The sequence below is a fragment of the Erpetoichthys calabaricus genome, chromosome 17 (assembly GCF_900747795.2).
Source record: "Erpetoichthys calabaricus chromosome 17, fErpCal1.3, whole genome shotgun sequence".
NCBI classification, from domain to species: domain Eukaryota; kingdom Metazoa; phylum Chordata; class Cladistia; order Polypteriformes; family Polypteridae; genus Erpetoichthys; species Erpetoichthys calabaricus.
The window spans coordinates 16,580,002-16,592,612 of NC_041410.2; the positions used below are offsets into that span (position 1 = coordinate 16,580,002).

At 37.7% G+C, this 12,611-nt stretch overlaps 1 protein-coding gene across 1 annotated transcript in view; it reads right to left on the reverse strand.

The window, feature by feature from the left end:
• Positions 1 to 534: 534 nt before the first annotated feature.
• The window catches only part of LOC114667823 (WD repeat-containing protein 72-like), a 268,463-nt gene continuing 256,386 nt past the window's right edge, over positions 535 to 12,611 (reverse strand). Inside the window, exon 21 of the mRNA XM_028823316.2 lies at positions 535 to 681. Coding sequence (XP_028679149.2) covers positions 641 to 681 — 41 coding nt within the window. The 3' untranslated portion in view covers positions 535 to 640. The remainder of the gene's footprint in view (positions 682 to 12,611) is intronic.

Sequence of the window (12,611 nt, forward strand, 5' to 3'; positions counted from 1 at the left end):
AGACAGAGCAGCCTGAAAGACTTGGCCCAGGGATATCCGCCGCTTCGGGGGAGTTCTGGCCTGACTTCTCTGCAGTTTAACTTCAACTGGGGTACAAAGTACACCAGGCCCTAAATTCAACCCTGAATCTGAAAACCGATATTTTTATTATTATTAAAAGCAGAACCTAAAGATAAAGAAGTGTGCCTAAATCTTCATAATTACAGTTACTGGCTTTGATATAAGAAGAAGTCATTGACAAGCGAATGAAGGCAACAAGACAATCACCAATGATGAAAAACATATTAAGAATGTAATAATCCAGGCAAAGGAAATGCTTCTTGGCCACAGATGCTAACCTGAACAGAAGGCAGCGTTTTCAGACACTCATAATAAAGTGGTCTCCATGTACAAGAGGATGGAATTGTGAAATGGGATTCTCTGGGTTTATATAGGTGAGGCTTAAATGGTTAGGAACTGTAAATCTCCTTTGACCCCATTTGTAAAACTCATAAACTGGGATATTATATGAAAATAATTTGAATGAGCATGTTAAGTACAATATTTAATTACATTCATGCATTCAAATTTTACACTGACTTATTTTTTTAAGCGAATCAATTCATTCCTTTCCGAGTGTCCCTCATTCTTCTGGTCTCATTCAGCACATTTTGCAGCAGATGAATTGTCCCTTTTTGATGCCTGGAATAAAAAGAAATTAAACAAAAATATTTTACCTAAAAATGATTCATCATCATACAGACATGCATCATAGATTACAGTACAGTCTACTTATTAACTTCCAAGAAATAACAGGAAAGCTTAAAAATACTGTAGGCGTTTTTCTAAAAATAATGTAAATCAAAGGCCGGCGTGTTAAATAATGCAACCTGAGGCAAGGCACATTTGTTCCCTAGCCATATATATAATTAGCAGGCGTGAGTCGATACACTCAATCCACATACAATATACACTGAAGAACAGCATTCGTAATACAATATTCCCACAATATAGTGCATCCTCTGAACAATGGGAAAATTAATAAAAACAGTTTTTGAAAAAGTGTGAATAAAATGAAAGATTAGCTTAAAATCAATAAAAAACGTTCATTAAAAACAATACAAAGGTATACATTCTTCCGTTTGACTCAAATATGTTTTTTTATTGAATTTTGCGATTGTCAGATTGAATGCAAAAACACATCTGTCCTCTTTAACTAAGCATATGCGGAGGGAACTTAAGAGGCATTTAGAAGACTGTACCTGTGACTGACACCTTAATAACATTCCAGAAATTAACATAACTTTACAAAATGACAATTAACACATACACAATACGACATTTTAAAATATCAGGGAAAGGAACACCGATATCGGGTACTGCACGTGCCATTTTCATGCTTGCAATGCACACCGCAGTTCTGAGATATTGGGAATTTCTCAAATGAAAGTATTTATTATTACTTTTTAAAGGCAGTACATACCGTAAATTAAGCACTTGTTTATGCAATCGTTCATACTTAACTCTCACTTTGTTTTACTATTTCACAATGTTAGAAAAACTCTTGTATGAAAATAAGGATAAGAAGTGGAAATCAAACCAAGCTGTCACCTGCGATGACTGCCTCGTCCCTTTCCGTGGAGCACTGCTTTATTTTACATCATAAATTAAATGGGTGTCATTTTTTTAGAGGAATGTAATTGGATCCAACTTTTCAACTGGCAACGTACGGAATGAAAGTGAAACAATAGCATATCCCCTAAGTTCCACATCGAGTTCCTTACGAAAATATAGACATTGGGAACACGCACAACTAGGGCGATAATTATTTCGTAAGAGTGAATCAAAGACACACTCCTAAATAATTCACATACAATTTTTCACTACAGTCTTCAAAATAAACTGATCTGATCAGTGTCATGATCAGCAATTGCAAAGGAATTTGAGGCACGGTTCTCAAAAATCCATACATCCACTACCATCAAAAATCTCAGATTTAAGTGAAATGAAGGCGTTACTCTTTAATAATTCACTAAAACACTGGAAAAGAACAGTTTCAAACTGAGTCGTGACAGGTAGCATAAAAGTGCACGCACGTCCCTCAAAGTTCTATAATGTCCCTCCCAAAAATGCTAAATGGACCATCCTCAACACTCCCATCAAAAATCATGGCCTACTCTTATTTTGAAATGATGAAATGGAAAGGCCCCATTTGTAATTGTGATGAACTGCACAAAAAAGAAATACAAATACCATCTGCATAATCCACATCCACTTTCTTGTTAAAATAATTAAAATAAACAGAGTCGATCATAGTCATGATTAACCACATAAAAGTAAAATACAGCAATTTCTCAAAATTCCACATTACATTTTCTCCAAAATGATGAAAGGATCATCCTCAACTCACTGATGAAATAACGATTAGCTTCATGCAGTAAAAATATTCTCCAAAAAATTCACAGCAGTCTTTCATGTAAAAATATCGAAAAGGAGCAGCTCTAATTGAATCCAGGCAAAGGACAATAACAACTCTCCGCTTAATTATCCACAGTTTTATTCTCAGTTAAATAAAAATAAACAAATCTGTTAAAAGTTGTGAAAAAGCACATGAGAAAGACACATCTCTGAAAATGCACTCATTCAAACCTCCAAACCTACGATGAAACTGTGCTATGCTGCATGCTAAAGAATGGCACCCCACGCAAACATCTGTGCCCATTATGTTATCATGGGACCTTAGCTGGAGGGAACCAAAGTATGGAGGACATGATTAGCATTGGTTTATTTACTTTGAAAAGTTACGGGAGGGGCTCAGAGTAGAGCCGCTGCTCCTTCGCATCGAGAGGAGTCAGATGAGGTGGCTCGGGCATCTGATCAGGATGCCTCCTGGACGCCTCCCTGGTGAGGTGTTCCGGGCACGTCCAACCGGGAGGAGGCCCCGGGGAAGACCCAGGACACGCTGGAGGGACTATGTCTCCCGGCTAGTCTGGGAACGCCTTGGGATTCTCCCGGAAGAGCTAGAAGAAGTGGCTGGGGAGAGGGAAGTCTGGGCATCTCTGCTCAAGCTGCTGCCCCCGCAACCCGACCTCGGATAAGCGGAAGAGGATGGATGGATGAAGTTACACTTAATGACCACTCAATGCAGAGAAATCCGGTGGTCTGACAAAGACTTATTCTATGTGACAATGCAGAAGATGATACACTTAATATGTGGGATATGCTCGGTATTAGGACCTTTATTCATTTATGTATTACTATCTATTTAAAATTATTAGTATCTATTCACTTACCTATTAATTATTTTTTTATCTATTATAGTTTAGTATAGTTCTTTACCTGTCATGCACTTGTCCTGTGATTATATATATTCTGTAATGCAGTCCTGGGGAATGTTATTACATACTACTGCATGCTGCAATGTGGTGTATGGATGGTATGACAATCAAGCCACTTGACTTGACTTGACAGATTTGTATGCTGATAATACAAGATGAGACACAAAAATAAAAAAATATATATTTATTGATGAATTACAGCATTTTAAACATTGTCACCTTCTCTATACTGCCACTCCAGATCTCTACACCGCTCCATACGTGTCTTCCATTAATTGAAACAGTGCTGGAAGTCTTCATGCTTGAGGCTCTTCAACAGGCTTTCTGTTTTTGTCTTCACTTCATCCACTGATTTTCAGGGAGCTAAATCGGGCGAATAGGGAGGATGATCGAGGGCAGGAATCTCAGGGCACAACGTGAGCTACCACAGCAATGCTGATGACACACAGCTGTATTTATCAATAGCACCTGATGACCCTGATTCTCTTGATTCACTAACGCAATGTCTGACTTGTATTTCAGAATGGATGAATAGTAACTTTCTCAAGCTAAATAAAAGAGAAAACTGAAATCTTAGTGATTGGCAATAATGGATACAATGAGGCTATTAGAAATAAACTGGATGCATTAGGATTAAAAGTCAAGACAGAGGTAAAAAACTTAGGGGTAACTGTTGACTGTAATCTGAATTTTAAATCGCATATTAATCAGATCACTAGGAGAGCATTTTTTCACTTAAGAAACATAGCAAAAGTTAGACCTCTTATATCATTGAAAGATGCTGAAAAATTAGTTCACGCGTTTGTTTTCAGTCAGCCAGATTACTGTAACACAATCCTCTCAGGAATACCCAAAAAAGACATAAATCGTTTGCAACTAGTGCAGAATGCAGCTACTAGAATCCTAACCAGGAAAAAACCAAGAAAATCCAAGCACATTTCTCCAGTTTTGATGTCACTACACTGGTTATCTGTGTCATTCAGCATTGACTTTAAAATTCTGCTTATGGTTTATAAAGCCTTAAATAATGTCGCTCCATCTTATATATCAGAATGTCTAACACCTTATATTACAAATCGTAACCTCAGATCCTCAAATGGGTGTCTCCTTAGAATTCCAAGAGCAAAACTTAAAAGAAGTGGTGAGGCGGCCTTCTGCTGTTATGCACCTAAAATCTGGAATAGCCTGCCAGTATGAATTCACCAGGCTAATACAGTGGAGCACGTTAAAAAACTGCTAAAAACACAATACTTTAACATGGCCTTCTCATAACTTCACTGTAATTTAAATCCCGATACTGTATATCCAATTCATTATAATAACTATTCATGGTGGCTCTAAAATCTGTACTAACCCCTACTCTCTCTTCTGTTTCCTTTTCCGGTGTACTCGCCACCACCATCTACTCAAAGCACCATGATGTTCCAACAATGATGGATGTATTAAAAGTCAGAAGTCTGCATGACCATCATCATCAAGTCCTTCCATGAGAACCCTAAATACAAAGAGGACTATTTCATTTATGTTAGGTAGAATGCCCAGGGGAGACTGGGTGGTCTCGTGGCCTGGAACCCCTGCAGATTTTATTTTTTTCTCCAGCTGTCTGGAGTTTTTTTTTTGTTTTTTCTGTCCACCCTGGCCATCGGACCTTACTCTTTTTTTATGTTAACTAATGTTGTCTTATTTTAATTTCTTATTTTGTCTTTTATTTTTCTTTTCTTCATTATGTAAAGCACTTTGAGCTACTTTTTGTATGAAAATGTGCTATATAAATAAATGTTGTTGTTGTTGTTGAATGTTTTGTCAGTCAAAAACTGCTTTACTTAAAAAGAGAAAATTCACAAGAAATTTGATGTTGATTTGCTGTTCGATTTTTTTTCACCCGACATTATAGTGGCAACTCACGTAGCGATTGTTGTGCAAATACTGACTGGGCTATTCACTGGATATACTGAGCTGGTCGGGGTTTGAGAGGGCGCACGTGTAGGAGGGGATATAGTTCTATGATTCATGTCCGGCCGACCTCCACATGGTTTTCCAGGAAAGCCCCAAGCCCAGTCCGGTTATTTTTGTGTCTCACCTCATATGCTTACATTTTTGAACACTTCTGCATTAATAGCTATAGCTTCTAACAAACCTTCACCTTTACTGTATACAAGCTATATACTTTGTAAAATGAAACATGGCTGACTTTCCTAACAACGCCTTTGTGGCTCTGAATGCCAAATCATTAAGTTTTTCCTTATTTTTAATTATTTTCCTTTTTACTCTTTCTGGTGTGTTTTCAGACTACAATCTGTGTGTATATCTATCTGTTATATAGTGCCTTTCTTATCTATCTATCTATCTATCTATCTATCTATCTATCTATCTATCTATCTATCTATCTATCTATCTATCTATCTATCTATCTATCTATCTATCTATCTATCTATCTATCTATCTATCTATCTATCTATCTATCTATCTATCTATCTATCTATAGATCTTCTATAAAAAGTCAAATTTCACCCTGGGTACAAATAAAGTTCTTTCTTTAATATCTGCTGAATATATTATACTATTTAGCATGTCATGCTTTTCTTTTCTGTTCAGTTATAAGAACAGTAATCTAGTTTCCATAACACAATGAGAGATGGATGTTGGTCTTTACCTTTAAAAAAAACAAAAAAAAAAAAAACAAATGCAGTTTTAAAAGGAACTCTGAAAGTCCTTCAGAATCAAGCAGGCATTTATAAATAATCATATCAGCTAACTGAGAATGCTAAAATTCAATAGCAGTAGATCTCTTTGCCTTTGCAGTACTTCATCTAAAGTTGAAACTGTGCATCCATTGTAAAGATTTGCAAAGATATTTTAATAAAAATTATGAAAGTTATTAAAAATATTAACAGCTATTTCTAGTTGATGAGAATTAAATACAAAATTATATTGCTTTTAATGGAAAAAGGGTGATAGAAGATATTTATCATGCAGCTGTATGTCTCTCTCACCCTGAAACTATTGTCGATTTTTATCAGGAAATAAGAAAGCCACTTTGTGTACTTTTCTCAATTGGATACTTCATACATATAATCATACAGAGCATTTATTCAGTCAGGTTCCTTTTTATTTGATTAGTCTGTCACTTGTTTGCATTTTCATCAACAAAATCCCTGTGAGCCTGCTGATTGCCTGACATTCTTTTATAATTATTGATATACTGTAACGATGGAATGAGAGTGGAAACAAGACTGTAATGGAGAACAATGAAGAATGTGTGATTATGGACACAATGATTTAGAAAGCTCACTTTTCAGGAAGGCTATCTCATTTACTAATAGATTTAGAGGGGAAGAAGGTAATTTATAATTAAAATATTACAATTCTATACAAATTATTATATAAATATATGTCAAGATCTATGTTATTCTTATTTTTTCTTCTATCTATCTATCTATCTATCTATCTATCTATCTATCTATCTATCTATCTATCTATCTATCTATCTATCTATCTATCTATCAAACTTGATGTTTAGATCTCTGATGAGACATATTGGTACTCACAGATTATTTAATATGCAGGCAGTTTGCCTAAAGATTTAAACTCTAAAGTCAACCCAATGGTCAGTTTCTTTAACTGACCGTTCTCAAGTGTTAGAAATCTTGATATGTAATATTATTTTTTAAAAAAATGAATAATGTGAATGATTTTCACACTTTCAATTTTTCTTCTTTCACTTTACAGAAAGACGCCCATAGTCTGATACCTCTGGGAATCCCAAGTTTCACATTCAGTTCTCAGTCCAGGCTCACTGGGTGGTGGTTGCAGGCTGAGCAGGGCAGACATGATTGTGCCCTTTTCAATAACAGTATCCAGTGACTCATGGCCAAATTAAACATTCTTCTTCCAAGGTGTCTTGAAGCTGCACTCTAAGCAGATCATGCCCGATACATTTTCAATGGACATGTTCACTAGGTCCCTAAATCACTTTTCCTGGCTCTTCATAATTTAGAACAACAGCAGTTCTAATCGGGAGGCTCAACCAAATTGTTCAGCTCCTCACAAACCCTTAGATTCTGAGGCATTAAACCCCAAAGATAACCTTTGCTTGGATTCTTGAAGCTCCAGTTTATATGACATCACTGCGCTCTGCTCATTATCCATATTTCTACAACATTAACATTAGATTAGATAACATGACTCCAAAGTTAATCACTGACCACTGACACAAAAGTGCTCTGTTAATTAAGTCCACTTAAGAACAACTTTGTGTTAGAACCTGGGGTTTGCAGTGGACAATCACCAAGTACAATTTTAATTTAACACTCAGATCAGGCAGGTCATTCTTTCCCATCATACCCATCTAGGTGTCTCCATTGTTTTCCACACATGCATTGCTACTAATTCATCCAAGCAGGCTCTTGGGAACACCATAAATGATCCTGATATTACAATGCTGCCTAATTTAACATCCATCCATCCATTTTCCACCCCGCTGAATCTGAACACAGGGTCACGGGAGTCTGCTGGAGCCAATCCCAACCAACAAAGGGCGCAAGGCAGGAACAAATTCCGGGCAGGGCGCCAACCCACCGCAGGACACACACAAACACACACACACACCAAGCACACACCAGGGCCAATTAAGAATCGCCAATCCACCTAACCTGCATGTTTTGGACTGTGTGGAGGAAACCGGAGCACCCGGAGGAAACCCACACAGACACGGGGAGAACATGCAAACTCCACGCAGGGAGGACCCAGGAAGCGAACCCGGATCTCCTAACTGCGAGGCAGCAGCGCTACCACTGCACGAACATGCCGCCCCCTGAATTCACATTGTATTTATTTATCCAATCACCTGTTATTGAATCATGAATGCTGGGCCTTCCTGGCCCCAGTGGGTACAAGTCATGAACTAACTCAAGATGTGATGATGGAGACTCACACTCACTCACTCACTAATGCACTAATCTGCTTAAAAGTGTCTGAAAGGTGCAGTTGTAAGTATGGCTGCCAGTTTAATTCCCAACTCCAGTGTAAGACATACAGTGTGTAACATGTACTACAGCATCTTGGAATGGATGGATATTCAGTAAATTTTCCACCAGACTCCTGCCTGTTATGTGTTATATCTGCATATGTAATATTTATTTATGAAGTGATATGTTTGAATATTGAATAGTTTCCGTTTTGACCCCCACATCTTTTCTGATCATTTTAAATTCAAAATGGCTCACTACCCTCAAACACGACATCACTGTGTTCATAGTAAAATGGAGCATCATTCTATAAACAGTTATACTCTAAATCGGGGTTAGTAGTGTCGGCCCCGGAGAGCCGCAGTGGCTGCAGGTTTTCATTCCAGCCCAATTGCTTAATTAGAAACAAATCCTTGCCAATCACAGACCTGATTTAGTTTTATGGCCTGTCAGTCTGCAATGTAAGGTACTTAGATCACAGATTTTATTTCTTTCCAAGGATATCATCCAAATGATTTGAAGCCTAAAAAGGATAATTTTCAGTCTGTTACATTTTCTTTAAGTGGTTTATTAAATCAAACAGTGCACGATGAACACACACAGATGTAAATGGAAACAGGTTAGATAGGGAACTGCTGGCTGCTTTGTCATTTATATCTTACTGCTAATAAGTTAAAACAGTAAATGCAGATGTTTAAGATTGAAATAAGAAATTAAGGGTGGGGAACCTTAACAAGTGAGACCGATAAAATGAAGTATCAAAATGTCACTTAAGCAATAAGTGATTCATCAGTAATAATTTACTTCTCATTAAGAAACTCAGTTGGAGCAAAAACCTGCAGCCACTGTAGCTCTCCAGGACCGACATTGCCCACCTCTGCTCTAGGTTATTGGTGCTCACTGTAGGAAGTCACTATATAAAATTGTCTGTTTGTAGTTTGCCTCTGAATCTCTTTATATGGCAATTACTAATAACAGCCAAAATAATTACATTAGTAACTTTTTAAAATGGCGTCTCACTTTTCCACAGTGCTTTTGCTGGCATTTCAAACTCTAATGTTCCACTCTCATCAATACAGTGAAAACTTTTCACCTTACAATTTACACTCATTCTGTCGCACATGATGGCAAAATTGTAAGTGTCTTAATTTCCCATCCCAGAATTTCATCGGCACAGTGATGATAAATAATTCATGCCCCTGACTCTTTGTTGCACATCCCTGAACTGCACGAAGCGGGAAGGCTGACAGCTGTGTCAGGACAAGCGCCAGAGATCTGAGATGACAAGTGACTAACAAGTTTTTTTTCAGTCTCTGGTATTGGAAGTTAACTGCTGAGGCAGGCCCAGTGCCGCAGGAAGACAAAAATAAAAAGAAGTAAAATGATACAAAAAGGAAATCTCTCTTTACTGCTAAAAGCAGGCTGTGAGCTAATTCCTTGCAAGTAACCTCGGGTCATTTCCAGCTCCTGCCCACCTTACCACTCCTCCCCAGATCCTGCATCCCTGCACCCCAGCCTCCCTTTAATTCCGCACACTTGCTTGGCCATTCACGCCTGTCCGTGGATCAATATGAGCAATTCCTGGAGAAATACGATGTCACCATGACAACCAAGCCACAAATTCTCGGTGGATGGTGGAGAGACCAGCAGTGTAACCTCCAGAGGCTTAGGCAGACTTGCAATGCTTGATATTCTGAGATGCTGCCACAGAACATACTCCATATCTATATATATATATATATATATAAATATATAGTGTATTATATATATAAATTTGGTGGAACTCTTCATGTAAGTCACATGAATAACAACTCCATCGTACCATTTTTGACGATGTCACATTTTTACTGCTACTCACTGAATGAATATGACCTGGTGACCTTGTTAAGGACAGCCTGTAGAAAGTGGCATGTAGCGCTATAACAACTAATGATATTATGCTGCTTTTGTGCCAACAGATAAATGTCTTGTCACTTAATGTCCTTCCACTGCTATTATTTTACTGTCCGTTTGTTACTTGTGGGACATATATAAATTTCAATTGCATGCTTTTCTTGTACAGGAAAGCAATTAAATAGATAACTTCCATTTTAACAGACTACTGGGAAGGAACACTTATGAATCCATGGCAGTGCGAGGCTTCTTTGAATGACAAATATTTGAATAAAGTTCCTGAGCATTATAAGGCACCACAATCAGAAATCATTGAAAAGATGATTTATGATCTAAACTATATACGAGGTGTGTCTATTAAATAACTCACCTTTATTTATATGTATTACAGATTTAATGCTTGTCCCCTTCAATATACTCTCCATTTACACTAATACATTGCTGCAGTCTTGTTTTCCACTGGTCGAAGGCATGGAGCAAATCAATTTCTGTCAGCTTTTTCAACACATGTCTTAATGTCTACCACATTACTTGGTAGCTTATTCCAAGTGTCTATTGTTCTTTGTGTAAAGTAAAACCTTGTAATGTTTGTGCGAAATTTACCCTTAACAAGTTTCCAGCTGTGTCCCCGTGTTCTTGATGAACTCATTTTAAAATAACTGTCTCAATCCACTGGACTAATTCCATTTATAATTTTAAAAACTTCAGTCAGGTCACCTCTTAATCTTGTTTTTCTTAAACTGTAAAGGCTCAGCTCCTTTAATCTTTCCTCATAATTCAACCCTTGTACCTCTGGAATCAGCCTAGTTGCTCTTCTCTGGATCTTCTCCAGTGCTGCTGTGTCCTTTTTGTAGCTTGGAGACCAAACCTGCACACAGGACTCCAGATGAGGCCTCACCAGTGTGTTATAAAGCTTGAGCAGAACTTCCTGTGACTTGTACTCCACACATCAAGGCGCTATATAACCTGACATTCTGTTAGCCTTCTTAATGGCTTCTGAACACTGTCGGGAAGTTGATAGCTTAGATTTCACTATGACTCCTAAATCCTTCTCATAAGGTGAACTCTCGACCACCCATTGTGTATTCAAACCTAACATTTTTACTTCCTATGTGTAATACATTACATTTTCTGACATTAAATTTCATCTGGCACAAATCTGCCCAGGCCTGTGTGCTGTCCAAGTCCTTCTGTAATGATAAAACGGATTCCAAATTATCTGCTAATCCACCTATCTTGGTATCATCTGCAAACTTAACCAGCTTGTTACTTATATTCCTATCTAAATCATTTATATATATTAAAAATAGCAGCGGCCCTAGCACTGACCCTTGTGGAACACCACTCTTAACATCGGCCAGTTCTGATGAGGTTCCTCGCACCATCACCCTCTGTGTCTGAGCCAATTCTGCACCCATCTAAAAACATAATCCTGAACTCCCACTTCTTTTAATTTGATGCCCAACCTCTCATGTGGCACCTTATCTAAATGTTTTCTGAAAGCCCAGATAAATAATATCATATGCTCCATTTATCTGCCGTTTTCTTCTTTACAGCATCAACTGACTCAAAACGTGTCCCTTTAAGCACTGATTTAACTTTTGGAAAAAGATAAAAGTCACATAGTGCTAAATCGGGTGAATATGGAGGATGTTCAAGTGTAGTAATGTGCTTGTCGGTCAAAAACTGCTTTACAGAAAGTACTGTGTGAGCAGGCGCATTGTCCTGGTGAAGAATTAAACCATTTTCCCACAGTTACGGCTGTTTATTTCTGACTTTTTCTCTCAGCTTTATCAAAACTTCCTTATAATAATGCTGATTAACTGTTGTGCCTTCTGAAACCCATTCTTCCAAAATTACTCCCTTGATATTGAAAAACACAATGAGCATGGTGTTAAATTTTGACTTGCTTTAACAAGTATTTTTCATTCTTGGTGCATTGACTGTCTTTTGGTTTCAGGATCATACTGGAAGATCCAGGTTTCGTCACAAGTGATTACTTTATGAAGCAGGTTTGGATCTGCGTCATGTTGCTGCAGAATGTCAACACAACATTCCTTGCTACGTTCTTTTTGCTCTGGTGTGAGAACCCTTGGGACCATCTTTGCACAACTTTTAAACTTAGCATTTTTTCGGCACACTACAGAAAATACAACCAAAACTAAATGTCGACTCACAATCAACTGAACGTCATAGAGTGTTGCTGCTTATCATGCAGGTTCAGACATGTTCAAGGTCATCACGCATGCAGTTATAACCGGGTCTGACTGCTTTGTTTACTAGGTGGAATCACAGTCTCATTATTTAATAGACACACCTCGTATACTATTTTAGTTACTCAACAGTTATTAACATAGACTGGTACTGCCACTAATTTGGAATTGTTCCACTGCAAAAGGAAATATAGGCGTGCACAGACACCAACACACACACA